This window comes from Eucyclogobius newberryi, unplaced genomic scaffold (assembly GCF_026437365.1).
Source record: "Eucyclogobius newberryi isolate DKJ021-1_F unplaced genomic scaffold, fEucNew1.0.hap1 SCAF_2, whole genome shotgun sequence".
Taxonomy (NCBI): domain Eukaryota; kingdom Metazoa; phylum Chordata; class Actinopteri; order Gobiiformes; family Gobiidae; genus Eucyclogobius; species Eucyclogobius newberryi.
This window is the reverse complement of record NW_027315834.1, coordinates 19,210,024-19,233,923: the sequence shown is the minus strand read 5'-3', so window position 1 is coordinate 19,233,923 and position 23,900 is coordinate 19,210,024. Positions and strand designations below refer to the sequence as shown.

The 23,900-nt window shown below is 40.4% G+C and overlaps 1 protein-coding gene across 1 annotated transcript; it reads right to left on the bottom strand.

The window, feature by feature from the left end:
• Positions 1-11,338: 11,338 nt before the first annotated feature.
• LOC140367567 (LIM domain transcription factor LMO4.1-like) lies at positions 11,339-22,034 on the bottom strand. Its single transcript, XM_072454094.1, has 5 exons — positions 21,619-22,034; positions 17,969-18,216; positions 12,880-12,976; positions 12,650-12,808; positions 11,339-12,155 (listed from the first exon to the last, which is right to left on the bottom strand). Exons 2-5 carry the CDS (start codon positions 18,208-18,210, stop codon positions 12,147-12,149), a joined length of 507 nt encoding a protein of 168 aa, XP_072310195.1. The 5' UTR covers positions 18,211-18,216; positions 21,619-22,034; the 3' UTR covers positions 11,339-12,146.
• Between the last annotated feature and the right edge of the window lie 1,866 nt (positions 22,035-23,900).

The window sequence follows — 23,900 nt, the reverse complement described above, 5'->3', positions numbered from 1 at the left end:
CACCCTCTCCCCCCCCCCCCCCTCTCGCCTCCCGCCCCCTTCCCTCCGCGCTGCTCCGCGCTGCAGGCTGTGTCTCCTTTCAAGCCCATTCCGGAGTTTTTCTGCTTCGATTTACGACGAAACACGGCTCAAAGAGGCCCAAAACTTCATTAATGATATCGCACTCTTGACTATTATCACAATGGTGAAGGTTTATGTGGCAGAAACCGGGAAAATAAACGGAGAGAAGTTCTATTCGATACCGAAAAAACAGGAAATAAGAGCGCGATGGACATAAGACTTTTATATATGTATATATATATATATATATATATATATATATATATATATAGATCTATAGATATATCTGTTCTGCGCACGCTGTAGAATCAACATGTTTTTATTCAGTCTCAAAGTAGACTCTTTCTCACTCCGTGCTGCTCCGCGGAGCTTACAGCACACAGCTGTGGGGCCTACGTCACGGGTGGGCGGGGCACACACGCGCTCTGAGACTACGTCACGGGTGGGCGGGGCACACACGCGCTCTGAGACTACGTCACGGGTGGGCGGGGCACACACGCGCTCTGAGACTATGTCACGGGTTGGGCGGGGGAGCCAGATCGCTCTTCGCAAGGGTGGGGGCGAATATCAAACCAAGCCGTCTGCATTTCCGGGTTGGTGAGGGGGTCCAAGGTCTGGGTGATATTTCTTAACTATTATATTAAGGGTGTTGCACAACCCTTATTATTATCAATTATACACTTAGGATAGACTACGAAACGTGAAAAAAGCATGTTATGGCACCTTTAACATAACAATCAACATTGGGTTTTCAACTTAATACTAAAATACATCATAAATACACATAAATGCTCCACACATGCACATGCACATATCAAATAGTTACTCACAGTTTAATAGTTGTGTAATTTGGTTACAAATGTAATTATAGGCCCATTTAGGCTAGTTGAACATGTAGCCCTCGACCAAGTCTGTGATCATAAAGTAGCGCTCGGCCCTAAAAAGATTGGTAACCCCTGGTAGATCTCATATTTTACATTATTTCCTTTGAGGTCGGGTCATTAATCTCCCCTTTTATCATTTTTATTTTCTTGTAACATTTGAGGATCCTTGTTTTTGGCATGTTTATCTTCCTGCAGCTTTAATTTGTTCTGTAAATCGTTACGTTTTTTTCTGCCTTTGTTTCTTTTTGGTCGAGCTAACAGCTGTTACCCTGCTCCTAAAAACTGCCTTTGCTGCAACTCAGAGAGTGTGAGAAACTTCATCATTGTTTTTTTTCCTCTGTATAATTCTCAGTGTCCTTTGACATTGTTTTTTATAAATTTAAGGTCACTAAGTAGACGAGCATTAAATCTCCAAAGTGTTTTTTTTTTTTTGCTTGTTCCAGATCTACAGTGATGTAATAGAGGCATCATTACTTAGGTCGATTTAGTCTATCGCTGTGATTTTTGACCTATCTTTGTTGAAAATTAAAAACTTTGTCTACTCTAGTATAGATCTTATGTGGGTTGGAAAAATGTGTGTATTGGTGGACATAAGAATTCATCTCTCTCCAGATATCGGTCATTCCTACATTATGTGTTAATCTGCGAAATGTATTATTTATAGATTTACCAGTATTTGTGAGTTTGAGACAGCTAATGTCGGCTGAACGCGCAAGTTCCCTCAGAGGGGTTTTCAATCAGATCTATAACTTTAGTACAGAAAGTGAGGTCGCTTCCGGGTGGACCATATACATTTATTAAACTAACACACTTCCCTTAATAGTTCCTTTGACCAGTTCACATCTGCCATCAAAACTCTGTTTAAAGGCTATTCTGCTTGAGATAAATATGGCCACTCCCTTCTTATGTTTTCCCCTGTATGAGGAATATTAAAGTCAAAGTTTAGTTCATTTCTGATGTTCCAATTCATTAACCTTAATAGATGCTATTGGTAATTTTTCAGATGCCATTGTCTTAACCATGTTTAAATAATTATTGTAAATCTACTCTTGTTAAAACTCCCTGGTTGAACGCAACACACAAACACAGGGACCACAGCAACAGAACATAATAGCACAAATAAACTGCAAAAAAGAAAGCTTTTGCCAAAATAATTAAAAGATCCCACAGAGTGATCCAAAAAGTGGAGGAAAATCCATTTTCTAGGATAAAAATAAAAAGTCCCTCTGTATGGTTGATATAACGTTTTCATTTATTGGAACATGGAAATTGGGTCATGAGCTTTGGGTAATGACCGAAAGGACAAGATTGCGGATACAAGCCGTCGAAATGAGTTTCCTTGGCCGGGTGGCTGGGAGCTAAGTCACACAAGGGGAGCTCTGAGTAGAGCCGCTGCTCCTCCACGTCGAGAGGAGCCAGCTGAGGTGGCTCGGGCATCTGTTCCAAATGCGTCCTGGGCGCCTCTCTGGAGAGGTGTTTTGTGCATGTCCCACCGGGAAGAGGCCCCGGGGAAGACCCAGGACACGCTGGAGGGACTTTGTCTCTCGGCTGGCCTGGGAACGCCGCGGGATCCCCCCGGAGGAGTTGGAAGAAGTGTCTGGGGAGATGGAGTTCTAGTAATCCTTGCTTAGACTGCTGGCCCCGCGACCCGGCCACGGATAAGCGGAAGAAAATGGATGGTCCACATTGGGAAAATACTTACATGTCTCCGATAAAGTCCAGGTCCCTTTAATTTAAACCAGGGGTGTCAAACTCATTTGGGCCGCGGGCCGAATTCCGACGCGCAGGCTGGGTCGCGGGCCGAACATAGCGTAAAACATAAAACTATTAAAAATATAATAAATAAATAGCTTTATATAGCCTACGCTGTTTTGAAGCAATTACTGGATTGATTAAAAAAAATTACAAAACGTTTGTTCTCATAAACTGAAATGTATTTAGAAAAACAAGTGTAATTTCACCAACACTGTGCTTCAGTTTATGTGCATTACAACTTCAGAGTTGATCTACAGTTCTACACAGATAAACATTTGACTTTATAACAAAATAAACTTCTCAAGATCTAAAAAAAACTTTTAAATGTACTAACTAACATTTCCACATCTGTGTAGTTATCTGTACACCTGAACTCACACACCACTAAACTTCTGCTCAAAAGTGCTTAAAGTGCACTTCTCCCTCGGCAGCTCACAGCAGTGCAGCAGAGCCCCGTGGGGGAGGGGCGGCCACCGGCGGCATTGTGGGACGCGTAGTTTTAGCGATAAAAACGGGTACAGGTGTAATTATGGTTCTATGAATCGCTTTTTTTTTTATATTAATTTGAAATTTTTGGCGGGCCGGATTAAAACGTCTGGCGGGCCAGAGTTTGACACCTATCATTTAAACAAAGAGAAAAAAGGGGGAATGTCAAATTGTGCAGGGATCCGGCATATTAGCAAATGCAGATACCTCCTCCGGTGTGGTAACTCTTTTTATGTTTCAATCCACATTGAGTAAAGCTGAGCAAAATCCACTTGCTTCTGTCTCAGATGAGACTTCACTTGATTTGCTTTGCATTTTTTGACCACTTTTGCAGAGTAGTCATTGAAGAATGAGACATGGAGCTCGTTTGATCTGGTCTGGTCTGATCTGGTCTGATCTGGATGCCACCATGCTGCACTGTTTATCACTGAAGTTAAAGGACCTTCAGTATAACACGTTGGGAATAATGGTTCGGCGCCTTCTTGGGAGCCAGGGAGCCATCTTGGGAGCCATGTGCACGGTCAAGCTTTATTTTGTTGGAGGTTTTAGAAATTCAGGGATCCAACCCTCCATAATTGTTACCACATCTTCCCCTTCAATGTCCTCTGGAAGTCCGACAATCCGCAGATTACCTCTGTGATAACGGTTCTTTGGGCCATCAACTTGCTCAGTCAGGACGCATATCCTGGTTTGTCAATTCAGAGATTTAATTTTCGGCTGCTGTGGCTGATCTGTCCAGTTCATTAGTTCATTAGTTAGGATTTTAAATCCTGCATTTCCACAGTGCCGCATCTATCTTTGCAAACTAAGCAAATACAGTAGGTACAAGCCTCCTGATAATTGCTGCATGGATCATGATCTTTCAGCAGCAACACGGTATTTAAACCCAACAATGCAGTGAGTGGCTTCTCATTTCTGAAACAACCATGTGGAAAGACAAATCCAGTGGTCATCGAAAAGATGTCAGAATATATGAGAAAATCATTGGCATCAAGCAGAATAAAGATAAGATATGATAAGATACATCTAAAGAGAGGCAGAAACTAATTTACTGAACCCCAGTGAGAATCTTTGTGATGAGCGGGTGAAGGCTTTGTGCAGTGGTCACTCTCTCCCATCATCAATACAAGATCACCTGGTGAAATATGATGCAACACTCGATACAAATCTTTTAATATTGCAGAATCTTAATTAAAGTATGCCACAGCAAATGTACGCTGTTTTTTCTGTGGCAACTTTTTTTGGACAGGCAGTGTATCCCCTGCAGAGCCACCATAATTATTGGGTCTATCTCACTCCTGGTCTCAGGACCGGTGCACGGTCCAGACCCAGTGAGGGAGGAGGCAGGGGCCGGAGCAGTAGCACGGCTAGCCATCTTAGTTGTATCATGGCTAGCCCGGTTCTTGTTCAGTTTCGTAGACATTGTTCCCAAAGTAAGTGTCTAAGCTCATTATAAATGTCTGCTCCCATGCAGAAATATCAACTCTCCACTGGTGAACTTGTAATATAGATGGATAAATTCAATGGACCTAACCGCAGCCCAACAGGCCCGACCCAACCAAGCGAAGCAGTAAACATCTGGAAAAAAGTATCTTAAAGCTATAACTTCTGAAATACACACAATACTGTAGAACAAGGCAGTGAACTGTGAAAGTTTACGTAGTGCACCTTTAAGGGACACTATTCATTTGGAAATCATATTCATATGATTAAAGGTGAAAATTATTCATACAGTTATGAGTATGTCATTTTGTGATGGTGCTATTAAAGCACCTTGAAATTCAAGCATATCCCTGTCTGTATGTAACAACTGCATTAACAACTTACTCTGAAGTTATTCTCAGCAGCATCTCCTCATTAAAACATTCCCCAAAGTGCTCCTCCATAAAACACCCTTGGTGCCATGTTTAGGTGTCTAATTAGGGCCCCTGCCTCTGCTTTGGTTGTTGTCTTGTTCGTCAATTTAACAAGGTAGTTAGGCATATTAGTGATATTGTAGCTGGACAATTGATTTGAGGGGGAACTGTGAGATGAAATGCTTGCTGTGGGGCCGCTGAAAGGACAGGGTTGTGGACAATTGTTGCATGACACAGAAATGACCAGCTGTAAAGGAAAATAAACATTGCAATAGTTCAAGTGATTAGGCAGTCTAGGTGGAGTGTGTCTATGGTTTCTATCATTTAACCACAATTATTATCTTCAACCGCAGTCTCTCCAAAACACTGGCCAATCAGCAATTACTCTACAGTAAGCTCTTCATTATTTATGCCAAAAACTGTACGCCCACAGCTTTTTACAATATCTAATATTTTGTCCAAAGAGTCTGTGTGTTTAATTTAGTTTATGGCTCTACCCTCTGACATAGTCAAGGTGCTTAGGTGATCCTCCGTAGACCCACCAGGAGTACATGCTTTCATTAGCACTCTGTAATTAGGAACAGATGCAATTTGCAGCCCTGCACCGTGCTCTCATAAGGAGACACACTAGAGGTAAGACACATGGGGAAAACGCATGGTACAGGAGTAACTCAGAGGTTTAGGGAAAATGAGTTCATATTTATCATGTTTCTAATGAAACTGATTTTGTTTAGTAATATTCTGAGTCTGTATTGGACCTTGGTCGAAAGGTAAAGGTTTGCTTGATGGGTCAATCTACGTTCCTACTCTCACCTAATGTCATGAGCTTTGGGTAATGTTATGGTTTACAGATTGAACCCTAAAGCAGTGTTAGTCAAGAGACTGAGGCAGGTTTAACAGTTTATTTAACAATGGTGAATGAGTGGAGGCAGGGAGCAAGGTTACTTAGCAGCAGCACAGAGCAGGAGTTGGACGACACTAGAAGCAGAAGACACACAAAGAACTGTACATGACGGAATGTCCCCATGGCCACTCCGGATATGTGAAAGAAGATGGATGGGTTTTATGCCACTATGGACACTTTAGAGAGAGAGAGAGAGAGAGAGAGAGAGAGAGAGAGAGAGAGAGAGAGAGAGAGAGAGAGAGAGAGAGAGAGAGAAATAATCATTTACCAGATTGTTAGATAAATTGTTCTGGTTTGTATTTGTAATGACCCTTGAGTCTCAAGGAAATGGGGTTTACGTTAAATCAGTTCCTTAATTCTCATGTACAATATTCTTAGTACAGAATTAGAGAAACAATCTGGAGGACTGCAGGAGAAGGCGGGGTGTGACCCTGGTTGTTGCTAATTCATTTACAGGTTTAATTAGATGGATGGAGCCCTTGCCGTTATTAAAACAGGAACGCAGTGAATGTTGCCAGCACTACAGGACTTTTTAATTACAACTTCACATCCCCACTTGCTGACGTCTGGGGAACCAGTTAATTAAAATCTTCATTATTTTACTTTTAATTAGTTCCCCGCTTTTTTGTTTCCTTGCACCATATGGCAGTGTTCCGTGGTCAAATCAGCCTAATTGAGATAATTAACTTGATCAGTTTAATTATTCAAAGTACTCTGATTGGAGGAAATTACTACCCATCCCCCCATCGCCTCATCAACAACCCTCTTTTTTAATGGCAGCATCTTGCGCTTATACGTCCAAATACTAAATATACGTTGCAAAATTGGGGTAATTGTAAGCACTCTAAAAACTATAGGTCTTGAAAGTATCAAAACGTGTGTTGTACAGTAATGTTGTAAATAAAAGGCTATTACTGTCAAATAAGGACATAATGATGAGAACTGTTATTTCTAAATAAATGTACCGTTAGTTTTAATTTGGGGAATAATGAATCTGTGGTCTTATCTTTGACACTTGTTAGAGGGTTTTGAGGTGGTGGGGCTTTTTTGGACCTTAGTGGGGCACATACTGGCTGTATTTACAAAGGAAAAATAGAGAGAGAGAAAACAGAGATTAAATTCACTTATGTTTGGATGATGCTTGGAGGGATTCAAAAACTATTTCGACTTTACAAGATATCTTTAAGTCAGCTCCTGTTATTTCACTTTTAGATTTTGTGATATACCCTGCTACTATACTTATTTCCTAATTTTTACATAACTATGGCAATAACAATAGCACAATGCTCTTGAGCTTATCATGAGCACAGTGTTCATCAGAGATCTGACAGTTATTTGTTGTCCACTCTTTGATAGATGTTCCGTCTTTACAGTGACAGGAAATCAATTATTTACTTTCTGTCTGTGAGCTTGAAAAGCAAGACAAATTCATTAACACATGCAAATTACTTTAACTGCAATTATCCTCCTATCTTGATAAGGAGAGCGGGGGTCCTCTATTCTCCTGCCATGGGGCACATCACATGCCGCACTCAAACCAGCTCAGCCCCATCTGCATATCGCTAATTAGCTTAACGTATTCAAGAAGGACCAATTAGTAGGAGTAGATGAGATGTTTTCAATGTTTGACAATTGGCCTTATATGTGTTCTTCATATGTGTCAAAAATGACTCATTCTGGGAAATTCTAACGTTTTGATGAACCGGAAAATATATGTAAATGTCAAAGGATATTGATCCAACAAAAGTTGTGAAAGATGGCACATCCTTAGTTGCGTAAGAGTGTTGCTGCAAAGTAATGGGTTTATGAACAAATTCCGCATGTTGAATAAATCTGCATTCTTTGCCTCTAATGATGTCTTATCACCAACAGACTTTTGTGAACTGACAAAAAGGAAGTTTTCTCTCACCCAGCCCTCCAGCACTGAATGTTTAATAGTAGCTCTGGGATCATTAAAAACTCCCTATACTCAGTGCATTCAATCACATCTGTAACACTTCCAATACTGTTGTAATGACATGCCTCCACAAATACTACACAAATACGTAGACCACACATCTTAATACAAATTATATACATATATAGTGCCCCTGCTATAGCCACCTTTCTTTTGAGATGAAATATTAACTATAGACCTGTTATAAATTTACATAGCATTTTTCAACATAGATATATGCATTTTTTACATTTACATTTGCATTACATGTTACAACTCTCCACTCCATACTCTATTCAGCCATAGCTAAGCAAAGCTGCCAATCTGCATAATATCTTTGTAACAAGATTTATATAAAGTCAAACACAAAGAAGTTCCCACAATGATAGCCTATAGGATGTGGTAAATTGTCTACAATACAATAGAGGTAATCTGATTTTAATTTGAAGTTAATTGGTTTATTCATTACAATTTCAAACATTACAAACCAACAGAGGACAGAGCACCCAAATATAATGAATTAATTTCTCACGGTGGTGTAAAAACTTATATTTAATAAGAAAGTTCAGCATATCTGAGAGAAGCAAGCCATTAATGTGGATACACAAACTGCTGCACTGCTGCACCTCTAGCCACGACTCCGGAAAACTGATCAAGTTTTCGGACGAACTAGCCTCATCGAGCTCATCTCGGACGGGGATGAGTCTGAAGGGAGGTGGACTGGCTGGTGTCCTGGTGCAGTGGTAACAACCTGGAGTTCGCAACTACAGCACATTGTGCGCTCTGCTTTGGGATCAGCTGCAGACTTCCATCTCTGCAGGACCTCCACGTCTCCAGGGCTCTGGGACGAGCAGGTCGGATCACAGCCGACCCCTCTCACTCTGGACATGGACTATTTGAGCCACTCCCCTCAGGTAGGAGGCCACCCCCCTCAGGCAGGAAGCCACTCCCCTCAGGCAGGAGGCTACGGTCCATCCGGACCAGAACCTCCCGCTACAAGAACAGTTTCTTTCCTCATGGACTTGGACTCATGAACACTTAACACCTGCTTAACTTCAATTTAATCAATCACTCCCTACACTGTTCACCGTCTGCACTCTATCTGTAAATGTTGTGTTCATAGTAAGCCTATGTTTATCTTATAGTCAATTTAAATAGTTTTTCTTCAATACATGTCCTATTTGATTCTATATATGTTGTTTTTATTATTGTTCATCGTTGTATGTTGCACCGAATCACCAAAGCAAGTTCCTATGTTTGTGAATTTTGTTCATTGATTCTGATTCTGATAACAATTAGAAAACACAAAACTGATCTTACAAGGCTTTATTCTGTCAGCGCCGTGCTGTGAGTCGGTGTGACGACTGAAGAAACCAAAGGAATGTGCTCACCCAGCGTCATTATGAAAGAGCACTTTGAAACATTACCATTAAAAGCCTCATTGTTACTGCAAATGTGCAGCTAATTGGACTGCATGAGGAGCTGCTGAGTGCTCCAGCTCTATTTTAATTTGAAAAGTCACAGCTGGCTACTCATGTGTGCCTCCCCTGCTCTCTCTGCCTGTGTGGTTCACTTTACCATTCATTTCTCCTCTCTGGAAAAAGCCACACAAACAATATGACCTCAAAGTCTTGCTAAAATTAGCTCTGGAAGAAATATGTGCCAAATGGGCATATGAAAAAAGTTAATTTGAAGATGAGTTTCATGCCAGAAAGCAATCACGATGCAAAGAGTGTAAAGTTTGCTTTAATTTGAACGGACAGAAGAAAGGAACAATGCAGACTTTCGCTGTACTTTCCTATGACACACCACTGCCTGCTCAGTCAGTGCCCACAGGAACAAGCTCCCTACTCCTTAATTAGACCAGCTCACCAGATTAGGGCTCATTAGGCTGCAGCGCCGGAGTGCAGGGCCTCCAGCGCATCCCACTTTAATTGCTTCTGTAATGGTCTCGACTCGGGCCTTTGAAATCCCATTCCTGTGGGTAATCAGCCATGTTTGTCTGGGAACTGCAAGTGTTTCATATATGTCCACTCCTCCTTCTGGAAAAGTGCCTATCAAACTCACTGTAGCTTTAACCAAGTGACCCCCGTAATCACATGAGAAAATGATTAGGAGTTCAGCTAACTGGCCACGCACATGCAGTTCAAAGACAAGGGATTCTATCAAAACTATTTCATATTGAAATTAGAAATCTCTAGTGTGTGTGAAATGTCTGTATCATACACATTAACAATACCCAAAACCGGTACCCAAAATGATAGTCAAATAGTGACACCTCAGGATGAATTACACATACGTCAAAAATAGTGATTAATGCAATAAAAAAGTGTTGTACTGTATTAATCACTATTTTTGATGTATGTGTATGATAATGATGATATGATGTTACTTCTGACGTGTTTCTAAAACATCTGTGATTGGCCACTCCTATTTTTAGGCCACTCCTATTTAAACCTCTGTCCCATCCTCAGTTCCCCATTTGCCTGACGAAGGCCCAGTTGCCGAAACGTTGCCTCTTTACTAACAAACTTTTATTTGCAAGTAAGACAGTGTGTAGGATTTCTTTCCCTATTACAGTTAGCGTCACGTACGCATTTCTCCTACGCACCTGGCACAGAACCTGATGTGGGAAGCACCGTCTTGATATCTAAGATCATGTTTACTCAAATACTAAATAAGATATGTATATGTCTACTATATAAGAAATCTAAACCTGGCTCTTTTTCCAATGTCTCATGTATGTGTAATTTTGGCAACTTTTACGCACAAAATACCTTCTTTATGAATCCATTATATGATGAAAAACTTGTAATACATTTTTTAATTAAATGTATTAAACAAAAATTGAAGAAGTCTCATATTGATATTTTTAAATGAAATACTATTCCTATTCACCTGTGTCTCACGCCAGATTGATATGTGTGAACTGAGCTCTAACACAAACTTTGGGAGAATTAATCTTGCTGGCGAGGTTAGAAACTACACCTAAGCATGGAAACATCTTGTAAAACAATCAGTCAAATAAAATCAAATTAATTGTGAATACAGATTGCTCCAATTGAAGTACATAACTTACAAGCAATATTTCAAGCTATTGTTGCCTTTGAATTTTAATTCAGAATCCATGGTCCATGAAGTTAGATTTGGGGATTATGTACACATCGTCACAAAATGTCTGCCAATATAAGCACATGTGTATATGACAACCATAATACTTACATGTTTAAGACTATTTTAGATGTATTATTTGATTTTGTAGTTTTTGGTTATTGTACTCATATGGTATTTTTTTTTATATTGTGCAAATGAGTTTCTGTCCTGATCAAACAGACACTTTACTTAATGCTTTTTACTAACAAAATTTGCATATAAGCAGTTCCAAGACATTTAGATGTTTTAACTCCACTTATTGTGGAAATCTTGCACATCTGGCACATTAATGCACAAAATAGTGTCCAAATTGCGATTAATTTTATTGTATAGGACAAGCCGTGTCAGATGCTGCCCACATGTAAAGCTGGCAGTCCTTTTCACTTGTTTAGCCACACATTTACTCACTGTACATTATTAGTCCGAGACATGACCAGGCTAATAACTAATTATTAGACATGGGCTGCACAATATACTACAGAAAATGCAATAATAGTTTATCGCAATAAAATAAATATATTGCAACAACACAAAGTTCTCAGTCTGACAGAAATTATTATTTAAGGCTTTATTTATGGTTTTCCTTATTAAGTACAACGTTAGCCTTGTTTTAGCTTGGTTCAGTTTTTATTACAGATTTGACTAATAAATTAGCACTTGTAAATTGTTTTGTTTTATTTTGACAGAACATATTGTGCCAAAAAAATGCTGTTGCAATATTATTGTTATTGCAATCACATCTTTTTTTTTATCTGGTTATCAAATCTTTATCATGCATCCCTATTTTTGACAAAATATTAACAACAGACCAATGCAAAATAAATACAATATTACATTGACACTGTATGACACATGTTGTTTGAAGTTTGAACCAAAACCCACCTCAGAAAAACAGTCTTTTCTGTTGTGTTGTAGATCCATTTTACTCAATAGCGTCTGGCCAAGTATATTGACATTTTAACACCAGTCCTTAAGAAGAATGACAACAGTCCCAGTTTCTGCACCAATAGCTCATCCTTTGCATCTTCAGTGTCCTTGGCCAGAAATTACCTCTGTCTTTTTCGATCAAAGAGGAGGTAAAGGCACATTTGGCTAATTTTTGAACCAGAACTTCAGCAGACCTGCAACAGAAGAATTAGAACTAACTAGATAGAGTGTAGTCTAAATCAAGTGTTTCAGTTTCCTGTTTATATATTCAAGGACTTAAATATATTTGGTAACGGCACTTAGAAACCCATAAATAGGTTGCATGTATGTTCTCAATTATGACATAATTTAAGATGTTGTAAAGGGAACTATGTAACAACTCCTCTGATGGTGCTTTCTCAGTCAGTTCATCTGTACTCAGCATGCGTATGTGCGTGTGTGTGTGTGCGTGCGTGCGTGTGTGTGTGTAATTTTTAACTAAATTATTTCAGAGGTCTGTTGTGACCGTTACAACATTAGTTACTTGTTATTTGTAAACCAGGCTAAACATCTGCATTCTGAAAGTTAAAAGGTAAAATCTTCCAAAGAATTTGGAATTGTCCTCCAGCTCTATTTAAAATGCTAGGCATTTTAGAATATTTTGATGTTATGTGAGCATAAACTATTACATCCAGGACGATGTGCACACCTTCTGGTCAGACATCATGCTGTTTGGTTGAATTGGAGTTGGGTGTCCACTCAGCAGACCTCCTCCAGGCCGGTCGTGTTCACAGAAGATTGTGCCATTTACGTAGTGAAAGCGGTCTCCTGGGACTAGGCGGTTCCTACAGGTTGCACAAGTGAAGCACTGAAAGAAAAAAATCATTTAAAACCTCATTGTTGTCAGTCTGATGTATTGTAGGTTTACCGGCGACTTACTTTAAGGTGGTAGACACTGCCTTGTGCTCTCATCACCATCTCGCTGGCGGGAATAGACTGACCACAAGCACTGCAGGCTCCACTGTGTCCATACAGTCTGAGGAAAGTTTAACAATAGTTTATTATATGATTATAATACCGGTATGTTTTAATCCTAATGTGAATTAAATCTCAAATGTTTCTATTCCATGATCAATGTGACTTGATTGCACAATGTTCCCCAACTGGTTTTAAGAAGGAGAGATTCTAATTTGGCACTAGCTCACACAAAAAACTTTGTGGTGTCACAATTTATCATGGACTCCTCACAGAAAAACGAGCACTGATGTGCACCACATTTTAAGAGATAAGATAATCCTTAATTGTCTCCCATGGGAGAAATGATCCTGTCGCATACTTTAACACACAAACAAGATCAACAACAATACAACAATACAACAATACAAATGCATTTCAATCAACAAATAAATACATAGAAGACCAAAACAGACATGAGGGCCTTAGTTAAATTAAGTTTAGATTAAATGACAGTATAACCTATATCAATATGTTCTATTGTGACTTGTAAACCACATTGTACTTTTTTAAAAGATCAAATATGTTAAGCAGACTCATTCCCATTGCACTTGACGTGCTTGTGGTGCTGACTTGGTCCTACCCCATCCAAAGACTAATATTTTGTGACTCAACTCTGGAATCAGTTGCCAAATGAGTCCACCTAACAAATGTACATACATTTAAAAAGGCACTAAAATCTATAATGTGAGGCATTTTTGTATTGTACTATCATTATATTCTATGTTGTAATGGCAGTGTATTTATGTGCATGAACAACTTTTAATCAGGACCCCAGGGAGATTAGCAACCACCACGGTGGCAGCTAATGGTGTTTTCAATAATAGAAAGATAACAAAACATGACAAATTATGATTTATTTCCCCCCAAAATATTTTCAAGTGTTGAATTATTATATTATCATCCAAATTATTAGCAAAAACAATATTCTACAGTTGGCGTTTTTTTATTATTGCTATTTTAAGAACATCAGAACAAACCTTATCTGAGTAGATTAACTGCGGCCAGATGTCTCAAGGTTATGTGCATCATTTACATGGTGTTAGTCGAACTGCTCAGGCAAAGTGATACGGTGCTTTTAACAATTAGATGTAATGACCAGCACATTACTTAGCCTCCACACAGCAGCAGTGAGTCCACATTAATTAGAGTGTGCACAGGTCTGTACCTGACCTGGAGCAGCTTTAAGTTTTAATAGAAAGCCTCTGTCATCATTACAGGCTCTTGTGCAACTGATGCTGTGTGACACTTAACTCTGACAGAGTGCTCTCCTGCTCTCCCTGCGTCTCTCAATGACTGCACACGCTAATGAATTTTTTATCTTAATCCAAACAGTCATTTAATGAGCACGCCTGAGAGGATCCCTGTTCTCTTTAATTAACCCACACACTCTCCTCCACAGGCTCACTTACATCTCATACTGCTGCTGCTGCTGCTGCTGCTGCTGCTGCTGCCGCTGCTGCTGCAAAAAGGGTGACAACCTGAGGCCTTGAACTATGGCTACAAGTGAGCTCTTCCTGTCAGGCTGGACACTAAGGGCACATTCAATATGTGTAGATGATTTAAGTGAGACTTTGTAACACGATGTGACAGTACTTGTTCAGTAATTGTGGTTGATCATTGTTAATCATTGACTCAGGTTCAGGAGGTGGACCACGCCTCAACCTCCTACTCCTCCTCCTGCAACCACTCCTCCACTCTTTAACCACACCTCTAATTACCCAGAAGGCCTATTTATACAGGCCTCTCTGGTTGTCTCTGCTCTCTCGAGCCCACCCTCCCACCCCATGTCTCTATCATCTTCACCTTAACGCTGTCTAAAGGAAGGGGGGGTTCTGAATCAGCTGATTACCTGAGACGGAGCCCCCATCCTGAGTCCATACCCAGCCAACTCCAATCGATCTATCATCTATCTATCATCGATGTCATCATTGTCATCATGATCATTGTCATAATCACTATTATCAATAAATATTCCCTCATATTCCATTATTGTGGTGTGGTCCTTTCTAGTGAATCAATATATTGACTGTATAGCATTAAAATAAAATGGGTTACTACCTCAATTACTAAGCAATGTAGTACTTGAAAATAGTATAATATGTCCCTACGGGTCAAAAAACAACAACATACCGTAAGTCTTAAAACTATATGGGAACGATATTACAAATGTAAATTTTTAGAAGACACTGTTGATGCAAATATTAGGGATGTGGTTAATTTCTCAAAGGCAAGGCAAGGAAGGTTTATTTGTGGAGCGCAATTCAAAGTGCTTCACACAACAACAACAAAAAAAACCCCAAGACATGACGAAATCACAAACCAGTCAAAGTCATGAAAGAGAAGAGTGTAAGCCAAATCCTTTCAGTCATATGCACAGCTAAACAAAACTTATTTTAGCTTAGATTTGAACATTGCCAGAGTAGAGGCCTGTCTCACATCTTCAGGAAGAATGTTCCAGATTTTAGCTGCATAAAACTGAAATGCAGATTACCAACATTTAGTCCTGACTCTGGCACCAGCAGGAGGCCGGTCCATGTTTAGTCCAGACTCTGGCACCAGCAGGAGGCCGGTCCATGTTTAGTCCTGACTCTGGCACCAGCAGGAGGCCGGTCCATGTTTAGTCCTGACTCTGGCACCAGCAGGAGGCCGGTCCATGTTTAGTCCTGACTCTGGCACCAGCAGGAAGCTGGTCCATGTTTAGTCCTGACTCTGGCACCAGCAGGAAGCTGGTCCATGTTTAGTCCTGACTCTGGCACCAGCAGGAGGCCGGTCCATGTTTAGTCCTGACTCTGGCACCAGCAGGAGGCCGGTCCCTGAGGTTCTCAGCATCCGAGATGGTCCATATGGCACTAACATGTCCGAGATGTACTTTGGTGCTAGGCCATGGAGAGACTATTTTCTGAGCCACAGGAGCCAGTGCAGAGACCTGAGAACAGGACTAATGTGATGGTACTTCCTGGTTCTAGTCACGACCCGAGCAGCAGCGTTCTGGTTGCCTGACAAGCCATTCACAACACGTTTTGACAGACTACTTTACAAAACCGTGAGGGTCTGGGATCCAACCCAGTCCCTCCAATTTCCAAAGGGAGTGATTGACAGGCGGATTAACCAATCAGACAAATGCATTGTCCGTTCGTGCCCAAACAAACATGGTGGATTACAAGGAAAGAATGAAAATAACACAGACTGAGAAATGTTGCCAACTTCTGCTGAGTCAACAAGCGACGCACTAAACTCTGTAAATGTGAGGTAAATGAAGTTATATATTTTGTTCTGAATGTTTAAAAAATATTTGAGAGATGTCTTCCGCATTTGAGAGACACGTGACACAAATTAGCGGCGGTGGTTGGACCAGTTAATGCTGGAGAGTGTTTTTGATGCCCCCCAATGGTCCGAATCCACACCCTTCCGCATTTGAACATAATGAAGGAGGGACTGGCTGGTCAGGATCTTTTTATTTTTTTTTATATACATATAGTTTTTTTTTTGAAGCAGTGACTGTGCAGCAAGACAATTTTGTTTGTACATTTCCGTAACTATTGTTTGGATGTCTAAATGTGTTTGTGTGTGAATTCTTTTCATGTTGCACCTCACTGTTTTTGTTTTTTTTTGTTCTTTTTTTGTTCTGTCTAAATATCCATCGATCTTCTTCTGCTTATCCAGGGTTGCTTATCCAGGGTTCCGCTTTCGTTTGCGGGGGCGGCAGTAAGCAGGGACTCCCAGACTTCCCTCTCCCCAGACACTTCCTCCGACTATGTCTCTCGGCTGGCGTTCCCAGGCCAGCCGAGAGACATTGTCCCTCCAGCGTGTCCTGGGTCTTCCCCGGGGCCTCTTACCGGTGGGACATGCCCGGAACACTTCCCCAGGGAGGCACCCAGGAGGCATTCGGAACAGATGCCCGAGCCACCTCAGCTGGAGGAGCAACGGCTCTACTCCAAGCTCCTCCCGTGTGACTGAGCCCCTCACCCTATCTCTAAGGGAGCGCCCAGCCACACGGCGGAGGAAACTCCTTTCAACCGCTTGTATCTGCGATCTTGTCCTTTCGGTCATTACCCAAAGCTCATGACCATAGGTGAGGGTAGGAATGCAGATTGACCAGTAAATCAAGAGCTTTGTTTTTCGACTCAGCTCCTTCTTCACCACAACAGTCCGATCACATCACTATGGACGCTGCACCGATTTGCCTGTCAATCTCACGTTCCATCCTTCCTTGTATTAGTATTTTGCTGACACACATTTATTTTTGTTAAGAATGAACTATATTTTCATTTTTATATTTTAAATATATTCCATCAAACCCGGATCCGCAGCATGCACTGGGACGGTTTTCAGCCAAGTGTGAAACGGCTGGGATGAGAATCAGCACCTCCAAATCCGAGGCCATGGTTCTCAACCGGAAAAAGGTGGCTTGCCCTCTCCAGGTGGGTGGGGAGTCCTTGCCCCAAGTTCAAGTATCTCGGGGACTTGTTCACTAGTGAGGGAAGGATGGAACGTGTCACTAGTGAACAAGTCCCCGAGATACTTGAACTTGGGGCAAGGACTCCCCACCCACCTGGAGAGGGCAAGCCACCTTTTTCCGGTTGAGAACCATGGCCTCGGATTTGGAGGTGCTGATTCTCATCCCAGCCGTTTCACACTTGGCTGAAAACCGTCCCTGTGCATGCTGCGGATCCGGGTTTGATGGAATATATTTAAAATATAAAAATGAAAATATAGTTCATTCTTAACAAAAATAAATGTGTGTCAGCAAAATACTAATACAAAACACTATAGAGAATAGAGAAGAGAATAGGCAGGACAATATCCATTTGCAGAAGCATATAGTACCTTTTATATAGTAAGATAATTTACTCCAGGAAAAGAACATACACAGCTGAGATGCCACGTAAAATTATTATGAGAGGAATACTGAGCATATCAACTGTAACAATACTGTATATGTTTTGAAGTTGTAAATGGGCAAGCTGACATTTACAAAGATACTTGCTTATGTCTATGCTTTGAGTGTCACCTGATGTAGTCATTCTTGCAGAGGATCATGCCTCCTTTGCTGTAGCAGGTGCTGCTGTACTCTCCCAGCTGGGCCTGGCAGCAGGAGCACTTGAGACAACGTGTGTGCCAGTATCGTTCCATCGAAAAGAGTAAGAACCTGTCTGAAATGCGCCCCCCACATCCAGCGCACGACCTGCAGGCTGCCCCACTGCCACTGCCCATCATCGCCACTGTGGGCACCTCCACATGACTGTTCACCATAGCAACCTGCACACAAGAACATAAAACTCATTAACATAGTATAGTAAAAAGTAAATCTTACTATAAAGAGCTTTATATCTGACTATGTTATAATGTTATAATGGCTATGTTATTTTGCATATTATTATAAGTATATTATTAACTTATAACTTAGAATTCAGAAAGTTTGATTTCATTATGCTGGTCATGTTGAAGTTTAGTCCATAATAGACTACGAGAGGCAAGGATCATTCTCAAGGTCTTTATTTGGTGCACACAGGAAAAACAGGCAAAACAGTAGCTTTTTGTATTGTCTTGCTCCTGAGTCTTTCCTCCCACTGTTTAACTGTGGGTTCTATAGCTGTTTCTTTGTTCTGGTGTAATGGCAAGATGTCAGCTTTAAGACTGTTTGTACCAGTTCACAGATAATGAGAGAAAGTACACAGTAAAAAACATTGTGTCCCATATGATAAATATGAGATAGAGATATAAACAAGATAAATACATGGCAATATCTTGGTTAACATTGTGATATATAATAGACAATTTAGATGAAACAAAATTGTGTATTTTACCGTTTAGTCTTGAATGAATACACATTTAATCATGATGTTTCTTCTCACAATAATTGTAACACTTAAATGTGATATTGTGACATCCCCATTTCAATCATGGGGACATCTCATCTGTCCTATCAAGACATGGCAGACAGAATTCTGCTGCATCCTTCCTAATGTGTTTGTTAAGGTGCCAAACTTCCTAACCCCAGGTCATGAGCCAATGCTTATCAGTCATAGGCAAACTATCAGATCTGTAATAAGCAAAGTGCCTAAAAAAAGCTCAAAACTGTCAGAAGAATGTATTGTGCTGTATGGTAAAGTAACTGTACATCTTGATGTACAGTTACTCAGCCATGTTGTCAGTGTGTTTGTCAAAACCAATGGATTGGCTCTGGTCTGAGACAGAGCACATGTTCATGTTTTGGAAACATGAATACCTCAGGAGGAAATCTAATGTGCATAATTAACTCACTCTCATAAGAGGAATGCTGTTTTACACCCAGCAGGCTTGAACTTGGTCCAAGCCAAACAAAACCACACACACAGTCTTTCAAGTCGATGTCCTAACTCGATAACATGTCCCATGAGGACGCTCTTTGAAGCTGTGCAGTTTACTCCTCAAACATATAAAGACTGCTTTGTTTCTGAAGCTCACAAAATATAATGGATTCAGAATGGAAACAAAATCCAGCCAATAAGCCAGTTGTACATTTGACAACTCATTTGACATAATGGTGGAAACTACTTCTCCTGTAAAAGTTTTCAGAGTTGTGTTTATCTTTCCTTTACAAAGTGAAGAACTTGGTTCTTTCGCAGCTGGAAAAAGCATTGTGTTTGAGTGCATGTATAGTGGTGTGTGCGTGCTTTGAGTCAGCAGCACAATTTTTTCAGCCTCTCACATGATTTATAATTAGCGCCAACAACAACATAATATAATTGAAGGGGTAGATTTCATTTTCTAAATGAGCAACAGCAGCACAATTTGTCCTCCAGAGCATCTCATTTCAGCAAGGGCATGTTGGACTTTACGACTACCCTTCCCACAAGATTATTTGAGATTGCAGCAGCTGGTCCTCTGCAGTGAGGCAGGCTGCCCTCAATACCCTCATTTTGTGGAGTAGACACCTGGCTCTAATCAGCCACAGAAACACTATGTTAAGAAGCTCTAGGCTATATTAAACTAGCAGCAACCACATGCACAGGGACCCACCAAGCCCATTAGTGTGAGTCTATTCAGCCACGCACTAGGCTTTCAGACAGACTATTTACCAACTCACTAACGCATTACATTTGAACCCCTGTAAGAAGCAATAGCTTCAACTTTTCAGTGACAACTGAGATGTATGAATGTGGTCCTGTCTGGTTATTTACAGATTAGATACATTAAACGAGGTTCACAACCTTTTTCCCTCGGCGACCCTTTGGCAACCCCAACATCCTTGTCCTACATGACAAACTACAGACTTATAAAATAAGATTGTTTTATGGTTGATAAACATGTTTTTGGACTGTAATTATTAAAATAAAATGTCATGCTGCATAACATGCTGTGAATGAGTTTGGACCTCATTTTAAGGCACAGCAATCTTTTATCCCAAGTTTGAAATCTCAACAATAACAACAAGAAAAAGGCATGAGTACCAATTATAATAACATCCAATTATAAACAATGTGTTTAAGCCCCCCTAAACCAATACTTAAATAAATGTTTATTTAATAAGATTCTGGGGAATCTTGTTGTTGCAAAATCAATGTAATAACCAGTAACAACCTTTGACTTGGTGCATATCAGACACCAGTTAAAAATAAATACTAGTTTGTAGGCTAACTGAAGCTCTACTTCTCACTCTCATGTAAGCAGTCATTTAGTGTCTCAGAACTCACATCTCAAAGGACGGGAATTCCTCGTCCATTTCCTTCATTTTGTGCCAGATTCCTTTGGGCAGCACATCACCAGCCGTGAAATCAATTAGCAGGCACCGCTGTCTAGTACAGCTCAGACGCCTGTATTCAGCATAGCAGATTTCTGACTATTTAAAGGAATGTGACCTTGTATAATATTATACATATTATAGTAATAGTATCATAGATTGATTATAACTCTGAACATTTCATTATTTACTGTTAATTTATTTTTCTTAATTCTTCTTAATCTATTCTTATTTACCAACAACCAAGAATGGTTTCTTCCAATCATGACCTAGGACAGGTCTTGGGATTGTAAATTCAGCATTTTTTGTTACTGAGTTAACAAGGAAAAATTGGTTAAAAACTTTAATTATTCACTTCCATACCTGACACAAGCCTAAATGACCTGTGTCACAACTGTGGACAGATATTCCTTGCAACCCTTTCTCCCACAAAAACAAAACAAAACACAATAGATATAGATATAGATATTTATACGCAAAATATATTAAATATTTTTTTTTCTTCATTTTGAATTGATTAATTGTAGTATAGTTTAATTCCCTAAACAAATTATGCCCTCTATTGAAACAAGAACCAATGATAAAGAACTGAACGTGTCCATCCTCTAACAAAAAGGCTGGAGCTTCACAGAAGTGTAGTTAGTGGAGGTCACATCAGGCCAAAAGTTGAAAAGAACCACGTTCTATTGTTTTTGTTATGACTATTTTCATTTCAAATGCATAAAACAAACAACTTCCTTGCAAATAAATAAAAATTAGCCTCAAGCATAATAGTCAAAAACAAAATAAAGGGTACATAATTCACATTTGTTATAAAACAGGGAGGGAAACTGTTAACGCTACATAATGCAAGATAGACAACACCTAGAGCTTTCACTCGTCTCTCCTCATGAGTTTTTAGGTTATTGCCTAAACTTTTATAAGAGAATTGAACTCACCTATTACAGAAGACAACGGAGTAAACACGTTGTGTTCACGTGCTTCTTTTATCCTCGGACTACACCCAGAAAAGTGTCAAAGAAAGGAGCTGAATAGGAGACCGAAAGTTAAGTGTCGCTGCCTCTTTCCCCTCAGATCTGCTCTCTTCTTCCATTTACGTCTCCACTTTGAGCACTCGCCCACTTTTATCACAGACTGCGCCTCTGTCTGCCTCTCATCTCACTGAGGAGCGCTCTGTCTGCCTCTCATCTCACTGAGGAGCGCTCTGTCTGCCTCTCATCTCACTGAGGAGCGCTCTGTCTGCCTCTCATCTCACTGAGGAGCGCTCTGTCTGCCTCTCATCTCACTGAGGAGCGCTCTGTCTGCCTCTCATCTCACTGAGGAGCGCTCTGTCTGCCTCTCATCTCACTGAGGAGCGCTCTTTACGTAGACGTGACGTAGCGTGTGGGCGCGGCTTGATCTAAATGATCCAGGCTGATTTATTTCTGCCAAGTGTGTTGCATTTTAAAGTGCATATGGTAGGTTGGACTACACATTATACACCCTAACCCTATAATTATATTTAAGATTTTACTAAAAGTGTTGCTTATGTGACATCTGTAGAGGTAATTCCACAACCGTAACCTAGCAACCATACTATAAGGGCCATGCAAAATCCAAATAAATTACAAAACATTTTTAACAAATAAAAATACATGGTGACATTTTTATTTATTTGTTTAAACTGTCAGAAAAATATGTCTGTTGCGCATATACTGCGTTTTCAATGGAATTGCTTATTGATTCTGTTTTAGAATTTAGCTCTACTGTTATTTCCATTTTCTTCACATACTGCAACTTAGTCGATGTAAAACTATGGTAGATATTTAGCACAGGAACTATCCCACCAAACAAACATATTATTGCAAAAACATTAGAACCAACCTGAATATGAATTACCTGGTTCTGACACGCTGACGTTTCTTTGTTCAAATATTAGAGTAGAGAGACCTCTGGTGTACAATCCTGCACACTATCACATGGCTACATGATCCAATAATAATTTATTATTTGATCTATCTGATCCCCAGGTAAGCTCTGTTTGACAGCGTTAGCATTTCTCAGTTATCGTGAAACAAAACGTAAAGTTATGTCCAAATCATTATATCACTTGATGTCGCAGCCCCGTTAAAACAGAGGTCGTGGCTGCAGAGCTTCGCAGCGCGGTCAAATGGCCCAGCAGTTTCAGGAACCGCGGCACTGCCATACCCTAACCTTAACCCTAACCCTAACCCAGGGCCGTAGCCAGGATTTCTATGGGGGGGTTCTTTTTGTGTCAAGGTGGACCTTTTTAGTATGATGAGGTAGATAACTTACATGTATACATATAATGTTTTATCACAAAAAAACAAAAACAAATACACATATACAGTAATTTCACACAGAAACTACAACAGTAGCGGGTTAAACAAATATCTGAACAAAGCTAACACTTCACGGATCATCCAACAATTTACTTCTGTTCTGGTCTGAGCAAGGACTCTTCCAGCTCCAGTCTCCTGGGGTGTTCCTTGCGAACACATTCACCACATGCTCAAGGTCAAACTGGAAGGAGTACTATTTACAATAAAAAGTAGGTAAATCCTCTGGCGTTTTTCTATTTGTGCTACTTCTCAAAACAGTTTCTGTCCAAAATGACACAGAGAGCCACATTACAGGCCTTACACTTCCATGTGAGTGATGTTCAGAAGGAACACTAAACCAGGTCCAACCCAGGTCTAAACCAGGTCTAAACCAGGACTAAACCAGGACTAACCCAGGACTAAACCAGGACTAAAGCAGGTCTAACCCAGGGCTAAACTTGATAAACATGAAGTGTGTCCCTCATTTTGCTTCACAACAACTATATTACTGACAATGAAATACTTGAAATACTAAAACTCTCCAAAACTACTCAAAAACAGCATGATTCCTCTCGTTCGTTCTTCCTCTTTGACGTCGACGGCAGCCGTCTACGTCACTTAGTTTTCATGCTGTGCGGTCCTAAAGCCGACCATGTTTCAAAACGCACCGGTGCGGACGTCGACCCCGAAGGGCTAATATCTGTGGTCCCTCAAGTGAAAAATGATACAAAATATTGAAAGTTACTGCTATAGACGGACCTTTTCGGCCCATTTGGGCCGAAGGAGGTTCGAACCCCCCGAACCATCCTTGGCTACGGCCTTGTAACCCTAACCTTAACCCTAACCCTAACCTAAAATTGGGAATGTCTACAGAGCCACGGCGCGCGGCCGAAACTGCA

Excerpts from the sequence above, each read along its gene's own strand:
- LOC140367567 (XM_072454094.1), bottom strand. The coding sequence starts at position 18,210 with ATGGTGAACAGTCATGTGGAGGTGCCCACAGTGGCGATGATGGGCAGT. Across the intron at positions 12,977-17,968 it reads TGCAAGAATGACTACATCAG|ACTGTATGGACACAGTGGAG; the intron begins GTGACACTCAAA and ends AACTTTCCTCAG. Across the intron at positions 12,809-12,879 it reads GCAGTGTCTACCACCTTAAA|TGCTTCACTTGTGCAACCTG; the intron begins GTAAGTCGCCGG and ends TTTTTCTTTCAG.